Genomic DNA, 23,232 nt, shown 5'->3' with positions numbered 1-23,232 from the left:
TGATTTCCTATAAACTGTCCGAGCAGCAGGTCTCTCAGGTCTCTAGGGTCCACCTGTCTCTGTCACACCAGCCTGTAATGTGGGTGACAGCACTCAGCTTGCACAACAAGTACTTTACCCACTGAGCCATCCTTCCAGCCTGATTGTTCTACTTTTAATAGGGACACAGATATGTGAGTCAAAACTCACTATCATCCCAGCTTGTACGATTTCAACAGCCCCGATGATGATGACGGACATTGGTCACTTGGCCTCTCTTGGATCCTGGAAGGGAAACAATAGTCTAAACATATGGTGCCCTGGGAGCTGGCAGCTATGTCCAGAGGCATGCAGAGAAGGACATCTGACTGGAAAGCTTTTTTTTGTAAGATATATTAATACTTTAAATATTGGCAGCTAAGCTGGGTATGGTAGAGTAGCAATAACAATAACAAGTTCTTTCATCAAGTGCCCTCCTCTTCCCCAGGACTGGGTTATCAAACACAGGCCTCACGTAGAACAGCCTGATACTTACCCAACTGATGGATTGATTACCTGAGCCAAGAGACAGACATTTGTTTGTTTGTTTGTTTGTTTGTTTGTTTATTGTAGACAGGGTCTTATGTAGTCTAACCTGGACTTGCACTCTCTAAGTAGCCAAGAATGACCTTGAACTTCTGATCCTCCTGTCTCCACCTCCTGAGTTCTGGGATTATAAGCTCGATTTCATGTAATGTGGTGACGCACACGCAGGGCCTCGTGATTTCTAGCAACGGCTCTACCGTCTTTATTCCTGTATCTTTATCCCCGGTTTATGTTTGAGACAGGGTCTCCCTCTATATGTAGCTCAGGCTATACTAGAATTCACTATGTAGCCTAAGTTGGCTTTTAAAAACTTGCTGCAATCCTCCTGCCTCGTGCCAACTAGAACTTAAAAAGTCCATCTGTAGGACAAACTTAGCCAAACTAGAAGCCAGCAACAACCTCACCCACCACAACCTTTCATCAGAGACTGTAAGAGGCTGGCCATCAGAGGAAGCTAAAAAGGACGGACACCCCACCCCGTCACCCCACCCCGCTCACCCCACCCACGCCTACTATTTTACAACCTTGAAACTTGGATTCAAGGGCACCCTGGTCTCTCTTGTTGGTTTTACTTTGTTTAATGTAACAAGCACAGGCTTGATGGGACACTGCAAAACCAGAGGCGCTGATCACAAGGCTGATAGAGTTGAGTTCAGGGACAAGGAGCATACTCAGTACGGCAGAAGCAAACCCTCCCCCACGCTGACAATGACGTCATAGCCCCTGATTTTTACACACACACACACACACACACACACACACACACACACACACACACACACACACACACACACACACCACAGCACGTGTACCGGAAAACGTCTGAGCTCAAGAAAAGCTCCGCCCCTGGCTTGCTCCGCCCCCTGGCTTGCTCCGCCCCCTGGCTTGTTCTTTCATACTCGCCTGAAGTCTCTCTCCCTTCACCTACAGTTTTGGGATGTGACTTGAGTATTTCAGAATGAAGGTGGTCGATAGAAGCCAGTCATCCCCGGGTGAATTCGGGTCACCATATTACCTAGATTCGGAGTTTGCTCAACCCACTGAAAGGCCTTTTTTCTTAAGACTCAAACAGCCTGGTTGCTGTAGGAGACAAGGCAGAAGCTAGTTAGGTGGTCCTTGAATGAAGACACAGGGCTTGGCTCCCCACAGTACTGGTGCTTCTTCCTGTTGAACTCAGTCAAGGAGAAGAATGTAGGTTTTGAAAACTGACAAATGCTCCCTAAACATGAACAATCAGTATCGACAGGGGGGAGGCAAGGTCTCTGTCACAGTTTCACTGTAGCCCCAGCTGTCCCGGAAGGTGCTAGTAGACTGCGGAGCTGGAAAAACGACGGGGCGGTTAAGAGCATGTGCTGTTCTTGCAGAGGTCTGGAGTTTGGCTTCCAGCATCCAGGTCAGGGTGTTCCAGCCACCTCTAACTCCACCTCCGGGGGGTCTGAAGCCATCTTCCTTGAAACTCCTCTGCCAAGAGGGGGAAGTGGAGGAACAAGCGAATGTGCAGGCTGAAGTGCAGGAGAAGAAAGATGAGGAGGGGGAGGGAACTTGGCTTGTGTACCCTCGAAGGCTGAGGAGCAGAGGTAAGGGATGCTGCGTCAGGATGCTGCCGGGGCAAGGGCTGGTTCAAGTTGTTGGACCCTGTGCTACTGTTGGTAATAGTCTCAGTAGATCTGGGACATCGCCATCGCGCTTTCTAAGATCACCCGAGAGACTGAGCGCCTTCCTCACAACCAAAACAGTCCCGCTGGCCCGCTGGCCCACTGGCCTGTGCCTGCAGCATTCTCAACTAGTTCTGTTCTCACTTGTGCCGAGTGTAGCTCGTGCACAATAAACCGTCTTCCTCACTGTCTCAAAAATAAACATAAGGGGCTGGGGATTTGGCTCAGTGGTAGAGCGCTTGCCTAGGAAGCGCAAGGCCCTGGGTTCGGTCCCCAGCTCCGAAAAAAAGAACCCCCCCCAAAAAAAAATAAACATAAAATAAAAAGGAAACAGGTCAGTGGAGGCGTGACTTGAAGGTTGCTGGAAGGGAGTCTGTGATTGATGGTGGCAACCGACCATTCACAGGAACCTTTGAAACCATAACTAAAACATAGGCATTCTCTGGTTTGCTGTTCTCTGGGGCTTTCTGTTACATGAGCAGAAGTGACCACCGTACAGCACTATTGATCCCACCGAAGAGCTGCGATGTTCCTTTTCTCACGTGTGGACGCAGTTCTCCAGAAAGTCCTAGAACGCTAGATGTGAAGCAGAGGGATTACAATTTTGGTGTTCGAGCCAGAGTGGTGGTGGCACACACCTCTCAGGAGACAGAGATAGGTGATCTCAGAGTTCCAGGTCAGCATGGTCTACAGAGTGAGTTCCAGGCCCGCCAGCGCTGGACAGAGAAACCCTGTCTTGAAACAAAGAAACAAAACCAAGACAACTTTGGTGCGAGTCAAGAGTGGATCTTATACAAACGTAATCAAAACTATACTGCTGAGTCCCTCCCTGGAGATTCCCGTTCACTAGGCAGGCGAGGCTTAGAAATCGCTGGTTCTGAGAAAAAGTCTCAGGATGTATCCCTGGCTGGCCTGGAACTCGCTATATATACCAGGTTGGTTTCAGATTTTTATTGATCGCCCCCGCCTGCGCCTATTGACTGTTGGAATTAAAGGCCTGTAACTGCCAGGCTTGGCTTGCTTTATTTTGTTTTATAAGGTTTATTTTTCATTTTTTATACCCATGTGCGTTTGTGTGAGTATTTGCCGCGTGCGTGAAGGAGAAGGCATTGGATCTTCTGGAGTTAAAAGAGGTTGTGAACTGACTAACATGGGCGCTGGGAACTAAACTGGAGTTCTGTGGAAGAATGTTACATGCTCTTAAGCAACTGTCTGTCTGTCTGTCTGTCTATCTATCTATCATCTATCTATCTATCTATCTATCTATCTATCTATCTATCTATCTCTCCACTCTCAATCGCTCCATCCCTTGCCTTTCTTGAGACAAGCCAAGGCTGACCCCTGACTATGTAGGTGAAGAGCATCTTGGACTTCTGACCCTCCCTCCCTCCTGTCTCTACCTTCTGAGTGCTAGCATTATATACATGAGACATTATACCCGGTATATGTGGGGCTGGGGTGAGAACACCGGGTTTTATGCATACTAGGAAAGCGTTCTGCCAAATGAGCTATAATCCCAGGCCTTTGAACTTGCTCCAGGACAACGTGCTACTGTTGCTGCCGCCGCCGCCGCCGCTGCTGACCTGAGGACCACACTCTGGTGACCCTTGACATGAAACAGCCAGTCCCGATTATAAGCAACAAAGGAATTCTGGTCTGACCAAGACCCAGGTCCTGGCCCAAGACGGCATTAAGGGATAAAGTAACTGACATGACCATATTGTCCGGAGATGTTTGCTCTAGTCTGCATGCTATATCAGATAAAATTGGGCTACCAAGCAAAAATCATTACCCTCTACAAAATTTCTGTGTCCACCCCCATATATATATGCGACCCTAGTTACAGATGGGATCTTTTTTGAGGGAGTGGGGGATAAGACAGGTCCAATGTAGAAGAGGATGACCTTGATCTGATCCTCCTGCCTCCACCTCCCAAGTACTGGGGGATTACAAGTGTGAGCCACCACACCTGGCTTTGGTGGTAGGTCTTTACTGAAGGTAACAGTTACGATGAAGTCATTATGGTGGGTCTTAATCTAATATGGTCGATGTCTTGGCAAAAGGGGGATTTGAACAAAAACAGATCCAGGTAGAACGAAGTGCAAATATTCAAACCTTGAATTGAGGGGGTTAGGGGAAGGGCAGGAGTAGAGGCTCTCCTCAAAGCACAAAAGGAAGTAATACATTCTAGTTTGGACCTTTGTTCCCAGCCCTCAGCCCCCAGCCCTTGCAGACGGAATATCTGCTTTCTTGAAGGCATCAGCTGATTTAGGTAACAGGTAGCCCCCTTACCTAGCCCTCCTCTCACTCTCAGTCCATCTGACCCACCCTTATGGGTGGGCTCCTAACCCCCTGGCTCAGCCACAGACTCACCTGCCCCTGTGAACTGCCTCATTCCTGGAACTGACATATCACCCACTCTACAGAAACACCAGCTCAGTGACACCAGTGTGGGCAGACATCTGTGGCATAGGGCCCCTCAGAATCTTCATATTCACCCTCAAAGTCCAGGCACCAGGTCCCTCTCTTCTCCGGAACCCAAGCTTTCAAGCCCCACCCCACTTTCAATGAACCATTGTCTCAGACTGGGAAAGGCACGGGCAGAGTCTGACATCATGAAGCCCGAGGTGGGGGTGTCGCTGCCCCCCAGCCCCAGTCTTCCCGACTCCTGATCCACTCCCTGGTCTAAGGGATTTCCCTGATCTCACTCCTGGAAGAAAGGACTCTCCCACCCTCAACCCCTGCTTTGGCCTTTGCAGTGCAGTGAAACTTCTCTGTGGACCTTGCCACCTCTAACACCCTGTGTGCCTTGCAAAGCCATGCACGATTCCGGATGACTGAGGACTCCACACGCAGAGGGTCCTCACCCAGCTCAGAAAGCCACTGTGGCCCTGTGTGCACAAATGCCTAGCTTTAAAGACCCCAAGCCAATACACTGGCAGGCTTCTGTGGGAAGTCTGCTTTCTCAGAGCTCCAAGCTAGATGAGTAGGCAGGGACAAGACAGAATGAATCCCCAAGGGCAGGGTGGCCAGCTTCAGTCAGGTCAAGCTCTATAGAAAGGACAGTTTCTAAATGGAAGGGCAGGGACCACACATGGTGGCACACATCTATAATATCAGCACTGTGGAGGCTTAATCATGTTGTATCCAAGGCTAACCTGAGCTGCAGAGTGAGCCCGAGGTCAGCCTGCACCGAATAAAGAGACAGACTCACAGAACGAATTAAAAAGGGGGGTGGGTGGGTCAGCAAGATGGCTCAGTGGGTAACAGTATTAATGCCAAGCCTGATGACCTGGGTTAAATCCCTGGGACCTACAAGGTGAAAGGAGAGAACCGAGGTACATGTGCAAAAGCACACATAGAGGAGAGAGGAGAGAGAGAGAAGGAAGGAAGACAGCAAGAGAGAAAGAAAGAAGAAGCTAGAGAGATGGCTTTGTAAGTAAAAGCACTGGCTGCTCTCTCACAGGACCTGGGTTCAAGTCCCAGCACTTACACAGTGGCTCACAACCATCTGTAACTCCAGATCCAGCGGATCTGATGCCCTCATCTGACCTCCATGAACATCAGGTCTGAAAGTTGTGCACAGAGAAACATGCAGGCAAAAAACACCCATATACATAGCATAAATAAATCAAAAATAAGGAAATCAATAAATGTAACTTTTTAAAGAGGGGGACCCGCTGGCTCCAGAGTTAAGTGCCATGCTTCTGGAAGGGCAGGCTGGGGTCCACAGGATGGCACGGGGACAGCTTTCCAGGAATGAGGGTTAAGAATGACATCTCTGAGTCCCAGGGTGCCACGGAGCATTAGAAGAATAGAAAGAAGGACTTATTTTCTGTTTAACAGGTGGAGACAGACTCGGAACAACACAGAGCCCTCCTTCTCACCAAGGGAAGGTCGTGATCTCAAGGAGACAGCGGCTAAGGTCATTTCGGAGGACAAGAAGTGTCAAGGAGAAAACAGACCAGGAGGGGAAGCACGGGGGAGGTGGTGGGGTGATTCTCAGAAAGGTGGAAGTGACTCTGGAACCAAAGTAAGAGAGGATATGTTTCCCCTTCCTGGCAACCAGTCTCTACCTGTCTCTTGGGACCAAGGTTACAATGTTGCCACCAATTCCTCAGGGACAACAGGTTCCACCTTTCAACCTGGAACTTTCGAACGATAAGGCCACTCCTCCCTCCCCAACCCCCAAGTTGGGGTGTATATTAATGGAGGAAGGGGAGGAGCAAGGCAGACCCCCATCTTCTCCAGGAAGGAGTTAGTAGGAGCTGCCCAGCCTCAGCCCTAGCCCTGTGGTGACAAGGGCCCCTTTGTGCCCCCCTCCCCCGGGGGCAGGGAGGAGCTGGGCCCTGGAGGCAGGCGGCCCCTGGCACCCAGGGGGCAGAGGAGGGGCTGGCAAGTGGGGGCCTAGACCCTGGGAGGCCAAGGGACTACAAGCCCGACCAGCGGAGCAGAGCGTGCAGAAGCCAGACCATCCAAGTGAGTACTGAGGCAGAGAGGGCTAGGGTGAAACACCCCCAGGGGGTCAGGAGCACTGGTCACCAGGGCATGTGTAAGGCCAGGTATGCCAGGAAGCAGGGGAGTGCCACTGTGAACCGCAGGGCCACTCATTTTGAACGGGGCAGGGTGCTGCTTCAAAATGGGTTTCCAAACCAACCAAAGACCTTAGTGGTGGGGGGAGAGACAGCAATGGAGCCTTAAGAAGACGAGACAGAAAGAAAGGACAAGGGGAACTCACTCCTGGACATACCTCATGAACGGTGGAAGCTTCTGGAAGGCCAGCTCCCCTGCAATTCGAAAAATTGGGAGAGATGAGACAGTGATCCGAATTGGGGGAGAAGGGGAGGGTCAGAGCCATCGGCACTGGAATCCACCATGTGGATATGGTGAGGCCAGCAGGCTGTGCACACGGTGAGAGTGACAGTGTGCACGTCCACCTCCCCTGTGTAGCCTTCTGTATCAGTGCTCCTCGTCGCCTCACTGTACTTCACGGAAGAGACTTGGTAGGTGTTTTTTTCCCTATCCCCACCCCTCCCTTGGATTTGGTTTTGTTTGTTGAAGCGGGGCCACTCATAGCCCAGGCTAACCTCCAACTTGTTAATCTAGCCGAAGCTGGTTTTGAACTCCTGAACCTCCTGCCCTTCCTTCCCAAGTTCGGGGAGTGACAGGTGTCCAGTCGCTGCTCCTGGCTTCTCTAGTGGAAAGTTAACACTATAGAGATGGGGTCTGTTTGTCTTGCAGATATTAGCCCTGTGAGTCTTTAGAGAGCTTCAAATCATTGTCCTAACTGGGGTTGCTTAGATCTACATCTCAAGACCAGAATTTGCCCAGAGGAGAATGCACCCTGTGTATGACTGTATCACCCATCTGCTTGTGCTGAATTGATTGGTCCTCACCTCTGGGTATCTCCCGTTCCTTCCAGTCACAGGTGCCAAGGCCACAGCTGCCCTGTGCCCATAGATGTGTCTGGGTGGAGTTCTCCGTAGCCCACCTCAGTGTGTTCAGGTTCTCGTGACTTACACACTTGCGAGCAGGACAGCCGAAGCCATGGCCTCCCAAGTGTGTGTGTCCAAGGCTGAGGGCAGTCAGGTGGTCTCTTCACAGCTTCTCTGTAGACAGAGGTGTCTCGGGTAGGGAATGTGTCCTCATGGGTCTCCATATCTCCATTCTGTAAGTCTGTTCTGACAGACTAGCATTTCCCTACTAGCATTTGCACGCTTCTGAGCATGCATCTGCATCAGTGGGAAGAGGGCAGCCGAGGCTGGGAAAAGCAGCTACTTCAAAATCCTGGCTCTAGTCCCGATCGACCCACAGGGCAGCAGGGGCCAAGGGGCCATCACCTCTGGCTCCTCTTGGCCCCTTACAGAGCCCAGTCAGGAGCAACCAATCTCACTCACACTCCACCTACCCCCAGGAGGTCCCTAGGATGGGGCACCCACACCCCCAAAGGAACAGGGATCTTTTGTATTGGCTACAGGCCTCTGGTGAGGGTGGGGACACCCTAAGCCTGCTGCGGGTGGGAGAGGGCGGCAGGAATTCACACGGCATGCTGGGAATGCTGATGTTGTGAAACCCAGTCATTGATGGGGCTGGGTCCCTGCCTGCCACCCCCAAGCCTCATCTGCTCCTTCACTGCACTCACCACTCACTGTCCTGTCCCCCTCATCTCAGACCTACCATTCCCTTCCTTCCCCACGGCTCTCCCACACCTCAGCTTGGAGTGGGGTGGGGTGTTGTTGTGGTGGTACATTATCTCTGAAGCTGTGTGGGAGCATCTCGGGTATCCATGGGTACCAGAGACCACAGGGGTGTTCTTACAACATGGACACCGCCCATAGTACACATGGGAGAGCAGGGTGGTGTGTGCTGAGTCTTTCACCCTGTAAGCCCTGTCTGGCTTGTGTTCTAGGTTGACTGGCCACTTGGAGCGGAATCAGGAGACATTCCCAACTCAGGGAGACTGAGGTGAGGGGTAAGACACCAATGTTTTCTTTATCTGAATAACTGCTTCTTACCCCAGGAGGAGTGTTGCTTCTGCCTTTGCCTCGTGCTCTCTGAGAGGCGGAGAAGTAGGAATGCTTACTTAGATCACTACTAACCTGCCACTGCCGTGCAGGGACAGCGCAGCCTGGCTACTAAGTCTGTAGACCAGTTACATGACCTTGAGCAAGCTATGCACCCTCTGGTAGTGATTTCACCTACCTCGAAGACATCAGAGTTGTAACACCATTGTCCACTTGAGCTATGAGAATGACAGACACAAGACGAGCAGATCCCTGAATGATCTGGCTGCCCACTGCGGGATGGTGGCGTCCTTTACTCTAGAGCTACCTGCAGTTAAAGGCAGGGGAGAACTGGGGCCCCATGTTTGAGCTGGGCGACTTTGGGAAGCTTGCTTAACGTCCCTGGGTGACTGGTTTCAAGCCTGGGGGCTGTTCCTGGCTCGAAGCAGCCAGCTCCAACTGACAGAATGTGGCAGGGTGAGACACTGAATGAAGCCTGGCATTTATAAATGACAGCAGCTAACCTTGGCCCAGCGCCCCATCCCCACCCTCATGGTCTTCTGAAAACTTGCTCTTGTCTCTCTCCAGCCCTAGCTCGCCCACTTGCTGGACAAGATGATATTCCTTACCACCCTGCCTCTGTTTTGGATAATGATTTCAGGTAATTCCTGGTGTCCCGGCCCCCACATTCCAGCCCCACGGCCCACCGTGGGAACCTTTGGAGATAACGGGATGGGCTCCATCCCTCAGCTTCTGTGCTTCTGCCCCTCTACAGCTTCTCTGCTTCTGCCCCTCTACAGCTTCTCGAGGGGGGCACTGGGGTGCCTGGATGCCCTCGTCCATCTCAGCCTTCGAGGGCACGTGTGTCTCCATCCCCTGCCGTTTCGACTTCCCGGATGAGCTCAGACCGGCTGTGGTACATGGCGTCTGGTATTTCAACAGTCCCTACCCCAAGAACTACCCGCCAGTGGTCTTCAAGTCCCGCACACAAGTGGTCCACGAGAGCTTCCAGGGCCGTAGCCGCCTGTTGGGAGACCTGGGCCTACGAAACTGCACCCTGCTTCTCAGCACGCTGAGCCCTGAGCTGGGAGGGAAATACTATTTCCGAGGTGACCTGGGCGGCTACAACCAGTACACCTTCTCGGAGCACAGCGTCCTGGACATCATCAGTGAGTCGGGTCCCCCAGGGTTGGGTGGGAAGAGAGGGAGGGGCAGGTGGGTGTCCCCAGCATCTGGACCACCTGCTCTGGATGACAGACCAAGAAAAGGTCAGTTTAGCTGGGTGGGCCACGTGGATGACAGACACAAACAAAGCAGGCCCTAAGCGGTCTGGCTGCCCTTACTCTTCCTAAAGACAGAGGGCTGGGATCAGAGATGAGGGTTCTAGATGCCTGCTTTAGTGGAGTGACTTTGTGTGCCTCGATCGAGTTCTTTGGCCCTTGGTTTCCCACGCACAGCCATCGGGTGAATGGTTTTAAGGGTGGGAGCTGTTTGCAGCACCAGCTGGTAGAGGCCGGGCTCCTGCTAGGCAGGCGCATGGTTTGCAGTAGAGACCAACACTACTGGGACTAACAGCTGACCTCTTACACTTGCCTCGAATGGTTGTATTCCTAATAAGACAGAGGATGGGGGTGGGGGTATCACAAAATGGCTCAGGGGACAATGGTCCTTGTCCCCAAGTCTGACAACCAGATCTGATAACTGGAACTCATGGGTAGAAATGGTGCAAGAAGAGAAAGAACCAACTTCTATAGGTTGTCTGTCCTCTGATTCCACGGGACATGCACATGCCCACTTGTGTCCATACACATACATCCATTTGTGCGCTCTTACACACACACACACACACACACACACACACACATAAATGTAAAAAAACAAAGACAGGCAGACAGACAGAGGGAAAGAAGAGAAATAAGAAGACAGGGCCTGGGGGTTGGGGATTTAGCTCAGTAGTAGAGCGCTTGCCTAGGAAGCGCAAGGCCCTGGGTTCGGTTCCCAGCTCCGAAAAAACGAAAAGAAAAGAAAAAAAAAAAAAGAAGACAGGGCCTGGTGGTATAGGCCTTATTCCCGGCTACTTGGAAGGCTGAAGCAGAGACTACAAGCCCATCTGGGATACTCAGTTAGTTGAGGCCAGCTTTAAAAACTTAATAAGACCCTCAAAATAAAAAGTAACCAGAGGGATGAGGATGTATCAGGTCCAAGGGTTGATCCTCAAAACAGGAGATTGGGGGGGGGGGAAGAAGTCGGGGGGGAAAAGGCAGGGAGCTGTGACCCGGTTTGGCAGTTAAATAGAGGTCCCTGCCCACCCTCAGGGACTCTCGCTGTCTGATTTCTGAGAGGAGTCCCTAATTAGAGACCTTAGATTAAGTTTCCCAGCAGTATTTGGTCTTTGTGAGTAGGCACACTATAGCCCTGCTGTGGAGAGACCACAGCACACACCACACACTCAGCACATGGGAGTATCCGTGGATCACACCCCTAAAACCAGGCACGTGCACCCACAAAACACACAGCTCCCCACCCTTATAACACACCCGTCTTAGCTTGCGGTCTATTGCTGTGGTAAACACAGTAACCGAAAGCAACACGGTAGGACAGGGGATATTTCAGTTAATGCTCAGGTCAGGGCCCATCACTGAGGGCTGGGGTGTGAACCCGGAGACAGGACCTGAAGTAGAGACCACCAAGGAATGCTACTTCCTGCCTTACTCCTCAGTCTCACACCCAACAACTTTCCTACACCTTCCAGGACCACATGGCCGAAAACGGTACTGCCCCACAATAGCTAAATCCTTCTACATCAATGATCAGTCAGGAAAATGCTCCGAAGAGAAGACTTACCGTGCGGGCCAATCTATAGAGCCATTTTCTCATTTGAGGCTCAATCTGCCCACATGACTCAAGTTGACACAGAGCCAAACAGGACAATATCATATACCTATACAATACATCACACCCTGACAACTGTCCCTCCTCCCCAACCCATCGGCCCACCCTAGTAGGGGACATATACAGGGACCACAGAGGAGCTTGGTGAAGTAGAACTTCCACATGCCACAGAAGCATCCTGATAGGCTGTGTGAAGTGCTTGGGGTGTGTGTGTGTGTGTGTGTGTGTGTGTGTGTGTGTGTGTTAGGGGTTGGGAGTGACCAACACCTGGAAAGGATGTAACTGATGCGAGACACTCGGCCGGATAGGTGGGCATGACCACAACCTGAGTCTACTTCCAGAACCCTCCTTTTTCTCCTCCTCAGACACCCCCAACATCGTGGTGCCCCCAGAAGTGGTGGCAGGAACGGAAGTAGAGGTCAGCTGCATGGTGCCGGACAACTGCCCAGAGCTGCGCCCTGAGCTGAGCTGGCTGGGCCACGAGGGGCTAGGGGAGCCCACTGTTCTGGGTCGGCTGCGGGAGGATGAAGGCACCTGGGTGCAGGTGTCACTGCTACACTTCGTGCCTACTAGAGAGGCCAACGGCCACCGTCTGGGCTGTCAGGCTGCCTTCCCCAACACCACCTTGCAGTTCGAGGGTTACGCCAGTCTGGACGTCAAGTGTGAGCCTGGGTGCGGGTTGGGGCAGGGGCGGGGACTGGAAGAGACCGGGCACGGAGTGGCAGGATAGGGAGACTGTGGGCGGGGCTTGGATGGGTAGGAATTGGGGGCGGGGCCTTGGTGGACCGCGTACTGGGGCGGAACCGGTCTGGAGGGTGGCACCTGGAGGGAGGGGCTTGGGGCGGGGCCTACGCTGGTTGAGTTAAGTTAGATCTGGTGGGGGGTAGGACCCAGAAAAGGGGCCTGGAAGGTGGGACCTGGGGGCGGGGCCTGGGCTTGTGGAGCAGTCCTAAATTTGACGCACCCATCCATCAGCCCGCTGACCCCTTGCCTTATTCCGGGCCTCAGACCCCCCGGTGATTGTGGAGATGAATTCCTCTGTGGAGGCCATTGAGGGCTCCCATGTCAGCCTGCTCTGTGGGGCTGACAGCAACCCGCCACCGCTGCTGACTTGGATGCGGGATGGGATGGTGTTGAGGGAGGCAGTTGCTGAGAGCCTGTACCTGGATCTGGAGGAGGTGACCCCAGCAGAGGACGGCATCTATGCTTGCCTGGCAGAGAATGCCTATGGCCAGGACAACCGCACGGTGGAGCTGAGCGTCATGTGTGAGTCCCCAGCCGCGCATTTTGCCGCAGTCGTTTAATTGAAGGGCTGAGGATTCCGTAGGCATCAATCAGCCTCATTCCGTGGACCTGGTCGTAATAAGAGACAGATGCTGTTGGAGCAGGTCCCTTAACTGAGAATCAAGCACAGGCCATTCATGCATGTATTCATTCATTCATTCATTCATTCATTCATTCATTCATTCATTCACAAATATGTATTGAGGCCCAGTGCCCAGTGCTGGGGATAATAAAGACAGTTACAGCCAGTGTTCACTCAGCTCTCCCTGACTGGCATCCCCTACACCTCCTGTTCAGCTCCTGGAAGCCTCTCCTCACCATCCTACTTTAGAACCATGACCACCCAATTCCTCCTCCCTAAGCTTTCGTTTTTTTCCATAGCACAAATCTCTGGCTGAAAATGCATTTTATTTCCTACACAGCATCTTTTCATAAGCCTTACACAGCTAGAATAGTTCTTGCCACTCAACAGGGTCTTGTCCTATGTCGGATGACCGACCTTATTCTGTGAGGCTGGAATTATTAAGCCCATTTTCAAGATGGGAAAAATGAGTCCCGGCATTAAGACACAAGGTTTGCATAGCTAGGATGGGGTAGGTAGTACCAGCATCCAAAGGCAAGCTCCCAGACCACACACATAATTCCAACATTCAGGAGGTGAAGGCGGGAGGATTGATTGCCATGAGTTCAAGGCCAGTCTGGACTAAATAATGAAATAAAAGGCCAGCTAGGGCTGCATGGCATGAGCGTGTCCCAAAAGTAAATGAACAAATAAACAACATTAGAAAAGAAAACAGACAGAATGACAATTCATAGAAATAAGACAACCAGGACTGGATGGGACTGTCGTAGGTCACATTTGGTGGTGGGGGTTGGCCAGCAGTTTCCATGGGTTCTGATTTTTTTTTTTTTTAAAGGCTGTGACTGCCTCTTTTTCTTTTAAATAATTTATTTTTCATTTTATGCACATTGGTGTTTTACCTGCATGTATATCTGTATGAGGGTGTTGGATCTTGGATTTACAGTCATGAGCTGCCATCCGGGTGCTGAGAATTGAACCCTGGTCCTCTGGAAGAGCAGCCAGTACTCTTAACCGCTGAGCCATCTCTCCAGCCACAGGCTCTAATATTTTGTCTTCCCACAGATGCACCTTGGAAGCCCACAGTGAATGGGACGGTGGTGGCGGTAGAGGGGGAGACAGTCTCCATCCTGTGTTCCACACAGAGCAACCCGGACCCTATTCTCACCATCTTCAAGGAGAAGCAGATCCTGGCCACGGTCATCTATGAGAGTCAGCTGCAGCTGGAACTCCCTGCAGTGACGCCCGAGGACGATGGGGAGTACTGGTGTGTAGCTGAGAACCAGTATGGCCAGAGAGCCACCGCCTTCAACCTGTCTGTGGAGTGTAAGTGCCCCTCCCCTTCTGCTTCCATCAGTGGCTCCGTGGGGACACTTGGGTGACTGGGAGGCACCCATGCGTCCCGACCAGGGTCAGCTTTGTCTGTCCCTGATAAGGATGGGGAACAGGAGGGGAGCTGAATCCATACAAAGAATCTCCCATTGAGAAGCCATGTTCCCGTGATGTGGGAGTGGGAGGAGCTTTTGACCAATGGGGTTCAGGGTCCTGTGGTCACTGTTCTTCTATAGAACTAAGAAGGTAACTGTGTTTGTCCCTTGGAGAGCATTGCTAGGGACCAGGTGTTGTCGGATGTGCTATATGCAGGGACCTATTTCATTTTCACTCCACCAATACCCTCTTTACAGAGAAGGAAACCGAGGCCCAGAGAAATTAGGACACTTGCCCGAGGTCACACGGCTAGAAAGTAGCAGGTTTTTGAGAATCAAACCCAGGCAATCTGGCTCTGCTCTGCACGGCCTAAAGTCGGTCACCCAGAGCTCATCCATTGAGCTGTTGCTCCTGGGAGGTGGGGGATGGGACCAAGGAGATGCCAAGCTTCTTAGCAGACATAGCACAGCCAGAGGAATGCTAAGGACACACTACTAGCTAACGTCCTAGAAGTATAAGCAAGCATACACTGCCAACTAGCACCTGACCTGAGCTCTCTGTGGAGGATGCCCTCTGCTTCACCCAAACCTACTCCCCAGTTCAGGTGGTAGCAGCCAAGTTCCAGTTCTTACTTCTTCACACTTTCTAAGAATTTCCAAACAAAGAGTGCTATCTCTGTGTTTCCAGTTCCCTAGGCTTCCTTCTCAGCCTTGCCTGCCTTATAGCACTGACCTCTAAACTGAGCCTCTTACATTGCTGCCAATGGAACCCCGGGCTTTATGTGTGTCAGAGAGGGGCTCTACCACTGAGCCCTGCCTCCAGCCCCTCCCTGAGGGATTCTAAGCAGGGACTCTACCACTGAGCCACGCCCCCAGCCACTCACTGGGGGATTCTAGGCAGGGGCTCTACCACTGAGCCACGCCCTCAGCCCCTCCCTAGAGGATTCTAAGCAGGTGCTCTACCACTGAGCCACGCCCCCAGCCCCTCCCTCACTGGAGGATTCTAGGCAGGGGCTCTACCACTGAGCCACGCCCCCAGCCCCTCCCTCACTGGAGGATTCTAGGCAGGGGCTCTACCACTGAGCCACGCCCCCAGCCCCTCCCTCACTGGAGGATTCTAGGCAGGGGCTCTTCCATTGAGTCATGCCCCCAGCCCCTCCTTGGGGATTCTAGGCAGGGGCTCTACCACTGAACCTCACGACCAGTCCCAGCTCCTTTTCTGCAAAAGGAGATGACAGAAACACCTCACAAGTAAGATAACTGTGTATTCTTAGATATCTTTTTGTCTTGTCCCATTGGCCTTTCCTTGGGACTTAAGTGGGTGTTTGTCGCTGGAGCCAAAGATTTGTTTGCTTCCTCCTCTATGCAGAGGTAAATACATGTCTGGGATGCTAAGCATTTCCTACCTGTCTTTGGAGTCCCATAGCCTCTTAAGATTTATTTTTTATATATTAGCCCTCTATCTGCATATACACCTGCATGCCAGAAGAGGGCATTGGATCACGTTACAGCTGGTCATGAGCCACCACGTGGTTGTTGGGAATTAAACTCAGGACCTCTGAAAGAGCAGCCAGTGCCCTTAATCAATGAGCCATCTCTCCAGCCCAGAGTCCCATAGCCCCTTGTGAGCTAACAGCACCTCCCCCTTCTCCAGGGACCAGGAAGGGAGCTCGGTTGGTAGAATGCTTACTGAGCATATATGAAGCCTGGGTTCCATCCGCAGGGTTGCATAAACCCCACATGGTAGCACACAACCCAGATCTGTCAGTCAGGAGGTGAAGACAGAAGAATCAGAAGTTACCCATGGTTACCTAAGGAGTCTGGGGCCAGCACGGGTGTCTCGTGTGTGTGTGTGTGTGTGTGTGTGTGTGTGTGTGTGTGTATGTTGATGATATATTGTTCATACTCTCATGAAAACAACTTAGGGGAGACATGTTTATCTCATTCATTTCCAGGGGACAGTCCCTCATTTTGGGGATATCATGTTGATAGGAACTTGAAGGAGCTGGTCACATCACATCCACAGTCAGGAATGGAGAGCGCTGAGTTAATGCCAAGCTCAGCTTTCTCTGCTTCTCATTCGGTGGGGGGTGGAGTGAGAGGCATGAATGAGTGTTGTTCACAATCAGGGTGGGTCTTCCCTCCTTAACTCAATTAAGAAAAATCCCCCTCTGGCATGCCCACAGACCAGTCTCACTGAGACTCCCTTCCCACAGTATTGAAAATTAACACCATGACAGTGGGGTACCCAGGACTCCGCCTCTAAAATCCCAAAACCCCAAACCAAAAGTCCCCCTTCACCTTTACTTCTCCATCTTGAAGACTCACTGGCCGCACTCAGCCAGTAGATGGCAGAGTTGGGATGCCAAAGTCAGGTACCCCCAAATTTACTTCTGAAACTTCTGGGAAGCTGGAAAGATACTGAATCCGCACATAGGCAGGGCACCAGCACTCGAACATCTGGAGTGGACACTTGTCACCAGCATGCTGGTTGTGATGTCCTGGATGGGAGCGGTTCAGAAATGTTCTAGGATCGTCCGTTTTGTTCAGACTCAGTTGTACTCAGTGCCTTGAGCTGAACTGATTGCTCACCGGTACAGCGGGCAGAGTGCGCATGCGTGGTCCCTCTCCGCTTTAGCTTTGCAGAGATGTGCACTGAGGCTCCAGCCGGAGTTACCCAGCCCTGGTGCACATTTATCTGCTCCTGGGACTTGCTGCCCACCATTGTTACTGGCCCATTGCTTTGGGCTTAAAAGTGGGTGGAGTCAACGAGCTGATGGTCTTTGGCCTGCGTGAGCAGATTTGGGCCAGAATTCACTCAGTACCAGCTTGGTCTAGAACCGGCAGAGAGGTGTCAGATAGCTTAAAGAACATAGTTTTAAAAGCGTAATTTAGGGGCTGAGGAGGTGGCTCAGTGGGTTATGTGCTTCTGCATAAGCACAAGGACCTGAATTCAAATCCTATGCACAGGGTTAAAAGAAATATGTACCAGTAATCTGGGTACTGGGAACAGAGACAGGAGGATTCCAGGGACTGCTGGCTAGCCGGTTGGTGAGCTCCAGTATTAGGGAGAGACACTGTCTCAAAATGTTAAGCGATAGAGAAATGCACCTAGTGTCATTCTGTGACACTCACATAGGCATTCACCCATGATGCACAACTCCACATAACTGCACATATCACAATTCTCTTACACACACACACACACACACACACACACACACACACACACACACACAAATGCATCATTTAGCTGGGCATGGTGGCTCAAGCCTATAAGCCCTAGCTCTTGGGAGACAGAGAACCACAGAGAGTTCCAGGCTATTCAGAGTTATATAACAAGACTCTGTTTCAAAACCAGATGAACAAAAGGCACCACTCACTGTTCTAATGTAACATCTATACTGGGGAAACGAGGACAGAAACCCATTCAAGACTAGATATAGGGTTGGGGATTTAGCTCAATGGTAGAGCGCTTGCCTAGCAAGCGCAAGGCCCTGGGTTCGGTCTCCAGCTCCGGAAAAAAAAAAAAAAAAGACTAGATGTACTCTCATGTAAAGCTATGAGAGCAGGAGAGGGATGTTGATGGTAATGAGGAAAGGGACGGAGATTCAAGGGGTCCCCAGGTGAGGAAGCAAGGTGAGGGGCAGGGGAGAAGGAAGGAACTTGCCAAAGGAGGCTGTAGCTTGAATAGGTCAAACGACCAAAGTCCATTGGTCCCCTCAGGAAAACATTACTCCAACCATCATGATCAGAGGCCATGACCAAAGTTAGAGATGGCACAGATGGAAAAACACAGCTGTTTTGTCTCATATCCAGGCTGGAGTCACCCCAAAAGCAGAGGCAGGGGAGTCTCTCACAAGGCACATCCCAAGTCCTGTGACTCACATGGATTGGGATTCCAAAGAAGAAAGAATCCTTGGGGCCAGGCACAGTGGTGCACTCCTTTAATCCCAACACTCGGGTGGCAGAGGCAGGTGGATCTCTGTGACTTCAAGGCCAGCCTGGTCTGCAGAGTGAGTTCTAGGAGAGCCAGGGCTACAGAGAAAGCCCATCTCAAAACCCAAAAGGGTGGCAGGGCAGGGAGTGGAGAAAGAAAGAAAAAATAGGAAGAATCCTTGGATGGCATGTTGGTACCTGTTGGATGTCACAGTGGCCTGAGTCAGGTATCTATTAGGAGAGCTTGTGTGCAGAGGGAACTGTGATGTCCTCATCAGGTACAGAGTGGGAATGAGTGTCCTTCTGAGGTCCTTCCATTTTCTATCTCTTTAATCTCCTTATGACTGTTTCCAAGCACAAGGGCCCTGATGATGTGGAAGAGTGGAAGGATGTCGGCTTAGGCTGATGGATTTGTTTCTTTGAGCCAGGATCTCACTATGCAGTCTTGGCTAGACTGGAACTCTCTAAGACCAGGCTGGCCTTAAACTCACTGAGATCCACCTGCCTCTGCCTCACCAGTACTGGGATTAGAGGCTTGCATACACTATCACAGCCAGGGCTGGCCAGTGTATTACACTGTTTAGGGCATCTAACCACCTCAGCCAGGACCTGTGAAGGCCCATGTTGCTGCAGGATTGTACTCAGTTTGAATGAACAACACGAAGTGGGCAGGGTTACAAAGTGGTTGGGAGTTCCAGGTTTCTGAGCCAGGACCCATACAGAGCTCTCTAATTCACCTGACTTTGTCCCTACCAAGGAGTCCTGGAGGCCCAGCTTCGCTCTTACTTTAGCCTTGCTTTTAATCTTGCAGTTGCTCCCATAATCCTTCTGGAATCGCACTGTGCAGCGGCCAGAGACACCGTGCAGTGCCTGTGTGTGGTAAAATCCAACCCGGAACCCTCCGTGGCCTTTGAGCTGCCTTCCCGCAACGTGACTGTGAACGAGACAGAGAGGGAGTTTGTGTACTCAGAGCGCAGCGGCCTCCTGCTCACCAGCATCCTCACGCTCCGGGGTCAGGCCCAAGCCCCACCCCGCGTCATTTGTACCTCCAGGAACCTCTACGGCACCCAGAGCCTCGAGCTGCCTTTCCAGGGAGCACGTGAGTGATGTGATCTGGGGGCGGGAGCCAAGGGAAGGTGAGGGGCCCTCTCGGATCCACCACACCCCTACTCCTGCTACTGATCCAGCCACTGAGCATGGGCCAGCTCTCTAGACTGATAAAAAAGCGAAAGATGTTATATCTAGACTTGTCGTCCCAGCTACGTGGGAGGCTGAGTTCTAAGCCTTTTCAGGAAACTTAGTAATACTGGAATTGGCTCAGTGGTAGAGCCCCTGCCTAGAATCTCCCAGGGAGGATCTGGTACTCAGGGGTCAAGCATTTACTTAGTACTCAGGAGGCCATGGGTTCAAAGCCCAGTACTAAAAAAAGAGAGAGAGAGAGAGAGAAAATCAGTTTGTAACTGATGAGTAGAGGCTTTCTAAAAATTTGGACTCTGCCTCCCTGGGCTGTCCTGAGATCCCAGACATCCTCATGCCTACCAATAGCCCTGAGGGCTCCTGGTCCCGTTCTCTATCCCTAGACCGACTGATGTGGGCCAAAATCGGCCCTGTGGGTGCTGTGGTCGCCTTTGCCATCCTGATTGCCATTGTCTGCTACATCACCCAGACAAGAAGAAAGTGAGTGCCTACCAGGCTGATCTGGGGACGTGGAGTCTGGTAGGAGAATGTCGAAGGCTGGGGTGAGCTAGCAGGGGTAGTCCTCTATGTGCAGGGAGGGCAGTTACTGTATGAGAATGTCTCCTTGGGGACACCTAGGTCCATGTTCTATGCTCCTCCTGGCCTGCTTGAAGCTCCCCTACCCGACCTGTCATAAACACGGGAGTGCTGGAAGCAGGGAGAAGAGGAAGCCATTCCGGTGTGTGGAGAGGGTGTCCAGGAGTCCCCAGTAAAACTGACGTTCTGTTCCACGCCTCCCTGCAGAAAGAACGTCACAGAGAGCCCCAGCTTCTCAGCGGGAGACAACCCTCATGTCCTGTACAGCCCCGAATTCCGAATCTCTGGAGCACCTGATAAGTATGAGGTGAGGGCCACACCCCTGTGGCTCCCAGTCAGCTAGGGAAGGACAGGCTGGCAAGGTCACCAAGGGTGGGGGTGGGGCGAATGGGAGGCCAGACTCCTGGGTGGGTGTTTGGACTGGGTCTGGAGTTTGGGGAGGAGGCCCCTCACTGAAGCTGTGCAGGAGGGTTGAGGGGGTGGGGCCTGGGTAGCCCCGCCCTCCCTGCCTGTGCCTGTGACTGCATTTCCTTCTTCAATAGTCCAGAGAGGTCTCTACCCGGGATTGTCACTGAGAGCCCCAGGAGGTAGGTTCCGGGGGCCTCAGTGTGCCAGCCTCCAGGCCCGAGTTGGGCCTTGGGGGTTGGTGTGCATGTATGTGTGTGTCCCAGTCAAGCGTCTGAGGCACTCCGGTTAATCCCATCCCTGCTCAGCAGCCCTGGCCTTGTCTGTTCCTTCGCTGATCCCTTTTTTTTCTGTCTGTGGCCACTGCGCTATTGTGTGTCCAAACGCTGGTCGGGTGGGAGTCAGGAGTCGAGAACTGGAGAAGTGGGGAATCCTACCACCAGGATCCCCTCAACTGAGAGAAACCCTGCCTTATCCAAAGGGAGAAAGGTTTACTGAACGAGGCTCTCGCAAACTTCCAAAAGGGTGGTCCAGCCAAGGTTTAATCTAGAGAGGTGTTCTGGGGATTCAGTCATGCACCCCTAAAGCTATGTTCTCAAAGACCGCTTCTTAGAACCAGGGATTCTTAGGCAAGCACCGAGGTTAGCGACAAGGGATAGTGGTTTTACTGGTATCGGCACTCGGAAAGGCCCCGACCCCTGACCCCTAAGTGGGACCCGGTGACTGTGGAGCTCCCTGAGCTGGTGGCCCCTGAGAAAAAGGTGCCAGCAGCCCAGTCTGCATGGGGTGGTCAGAGAGACCCATGCTGATGGGCTATCTTCCTCTCTCCACAGAGTGAGAAGCGCCTGGGGTCCGAGAGGAGGCTGCTGGGCCTTAGGGGGGAACCCCCAGAACTGGACCTCAGTTATTCCCACTCAGACCTGGGGAAACGACCCACCAAGGACAGCTACACCCTGACAGAGGAGCTGGCTGAGTACGCAGAAATCCGAGTCAAGTGAGGAAGCTGGGGGCTGGCCCTGTGGCTCACCCCCCATCAGGACCCTCGCTTGGCCCCCACTGGCCGTGGGCTCCCTTTCTCTTGAGAGTGGTAGGGGTGGGGGCGGGAAGGGGCGGGGCAGGAAACAGTGAGGTCTTAGGGGCCCGGCCTCCCCTCCTTCCCGGCTGCTCCTCTCTGCCAACATCCTGCACCTATGTTACAGCTCCCTCTCCCCTCCTTTTAACCTCAGCTGTTGAGAGGGGTGCTCTGTCTGTCCATGTTATTTATTGTTATCCTGGTCTCCTGTCCCCTTACCCGGCCCCAGGACCTGTACAAAAGGGACATGAAATAAATGTCCTAATGACAAGTGCCAGTCTAGACCCATCCTTTGGAGGAAAGGGGCATATTAGTAATACTTTTCTCGTTGCTGTAACAAAATACTGGACAAAAACACTTTTGTAGTTACTTTCTGTTTGTATAACCATAAGCAACTTAGGGAAGAAAGTTTTTTTTTTAATTTGTCTGTCTTTAAAGATTTATTTATTTCATCTTATGTGTATGTGTGTTTTGAGTGCATGCATAGAAATACGCCCTGTCTGGAGCCTGCAGAGCCAGAAGAGGCCTCAGATCTCCCAGAACTGAGTTACAGACGGTTGTGAGCTGTGGTGTGTGGGTGCTGGGAATAGAACTAGTGTCCTCTGGAAGAGGAGCGAGTGCTCTTAACCACTGGGACATTTCTCTAGCCTCAAGAAAGGGTTTGTTTTGGCTTATGATTTCCCGTATAGACTTCACCCTGATAGGAAAGACTTGGCAACAGACACAAAGGCAAGAGCAGGAATCTGGCTGGCCACATTTTCATCCACGTACAAGAAGGACAGAGGGAGAGGGAGAGGGAGAGGGAGAGGGAGAGGGAGAGGGAGAGGGAGAGGGAGAGGGAGAGGGAGAGGGAGAAGGAGAGGGGGGGAGAGGGAGAGGGAGAAGGAGAGGGGGGGAGAGGGAGGGAGAGGGAGAGGGGGGGGAGAGAGAGGGGAGAGAGGGAGACAGAGGGAGACAGAGGGAGAGAGGGGGAGAGAGAGAGAGAGAGAGAGAGAGAGAGAGAGAGAGAGAGAGAGAACACTTGCCAGAGAGAACAGGAAGTGGGGTTCACACCTCCACAATGAGCATCACCAACTGGGGACCCTGTGTCCAAGTCCATGAGCCTATGGGAAAATCCTTTCACTCAAACCACCCTAGCAACTTACGGAAAAGGGGGTGTATTTTAGCTCATGGTTTGAGGATGTAGTCCATCACTGCAGAGAAGGCATGGCCATAGGACCCTGAGATGGCTGTTCACATGGCAGCCACAGTTGGGAAAGAAGAAGGGAGGACTGCCACTTACCACCCAGCTCGCTTTCCTTTTATCTGGTCCAGAACCACAGCTCACACCATGATACTCACATTCAGAGTAGGTCTGCATAGCTCTACCTAGAAGTGTGTCTCTTAGGTGAGACCCAAGCATGTTGACAATGAAGAGTAACCATCACAGGGAGTCCGCCTGCCATCTTGTTTCTAAAATAATCTCAGAGTTTTGCCTTTACCTCAGCTGGGCCCTGTGTTGGGGGCAAGATCCTGAGCTCACACTTGGCAAGCCAAGGGCTTGTCCTGTCTGCCGCCTAGTTGTCATCTAAGGATTGTAGCTGGTCTTTGCGATTTTGTGGATTCTTTATCCCACCCTTTATCCCCCACCCCCATTTCA

The 23,232-nt window shown here is 52.0% G+C and overlaps 1 protein-coding gene and 1 long non-coding RNA gene across 19 annotated transcripts; one reads left to right on the top strand and one right to left on the bottom strand.

The window, feature by feature from the left end:
* Positions 1 to 561: 561 nt before the first annotated feature.
* On the bottom strand, positions 562 to 7,933 carry LOC120099789 (uncharacterized). Of its 3 annotated transcripts, XR_015646305.1 has the most exons (3): positions 7,616 to 7,933; positions 6,970 to 7,006; positions 562 to 2,954 (listed from the first exon to the last, which is right to left on the bottom strand). It is a non-coding gene; the product is annotated as an uncharacterized LOC120099789 (long non-coding RNA). The 3 variants fall into 3 exon arrangements; XR_015646307.1 differs by lacking the exons at positions 6,970 to 7,006; positions 7,616 to 7,933 and adding an exon at positions 4,593 to 4,767; XR_015646308.1 differs by lacking the exons at positions 6,970 to 7,006; positions 7,616 to 7,933 and adding an exon at positions 4,593 to 4,748 and having other exon boundaries at positions 562 to 2,950.
* On the top strand, positions 6,466 to 21,951 carry Mag (myelin-associated glycoprotein). Of its 16 annotated transcripts, none has more exons than XM_087551501.1 (13): positions 6,597 to 6,698; positions 7,170 to 7,222; positions 8,629 to 8,684; positions 9,311 to 9,383; positions 9,523 to 9,891; positions 11,980 to 12,276; positions 12,623 to 12,880; positions 14,043 to 14,303; positions 19,155 to 19,442; positions 19,924 to 20,020; positions 20,324 to 20,423; positions 20,659 to 20,703; positions 21,355 to 21,864. In XM_087551501.1, the coding sequence occupies exons 4-12, from the start codon at positions 9,338 to 9,340 to the stop codon at positions 20,689 to 20,691; spliced, it is 1,749 nt and encodes a 582-aa protein (XP_087407627.1). In that variant the 5' UTR covers positions 6,597 to 6,698; positions 7,170 to 7,222; positions 8,629 to 8,684; positions 9,311 to 9,337; the 3' UTR covers positions 20,692 to 20,703; positions 21,355 to 21,864. The 16 variants fall into 16 exon arrangements, with proteins under 16 accessions (XP_087407614.1, XP_087407618.1, XP_087407603.1 ...); XM_087551495.1 differs by having other exon boundaries at positions 6,602 to 6,698; positions 8,629 to 8,691; XM_087551492.1 differs by lacking the exon at positions 7,170 to 7,222 and having other exon boundaries at positions 6,467 to 6,698; positions 8,629 to 8,691.
* Positions 21,952 to 23,232: the final 1,281 nt, after the last annotated feature.

The sequence above is a fragment of the Rattus norvegicus genome, chromosome 1, assembly GCF_021556685.1.
Source record: "Rattus norvegicus strain SHRSP/BbbUtx chromosome 1, alternate assembly SHRSP_T2T, whole genome shotgun sequence".
Classification (NCBI taxonomy): Eukaryota; Metazoa; Chordata; class Mammalia; order Rodentia; family Muridae; genus Rattus; species Rattus norvegicus.
This window is presented reverse-complemented; position numbering and strand designations above follow the sequence as displayed.

Excerpts from the sequence above, each read along its gene's own strand:
- Mag (NM_017190.4), top strand. The coding sequence starts at position 9,338 with ATGATATTCCTTACCACCCTGCCTCTGTTTTGGATAATGATTTCAG. Across the intron at positions 9,384-9,522 it reads GTTTTGGATAATGATTTCAG|CTTCTCGAGGGGGGCACTGG; the intron begins GTAATTCCTGGT and ends GCCCCTCTACAG. Across the intron at positions 12,277-12,622 it reads CGCCAGTCTGGACGTCAAGT|ACCCCCCGGTGATTGTGGAG; the intron begins GTGAGCCTGGGT and ends TCCGGGCCTCAG.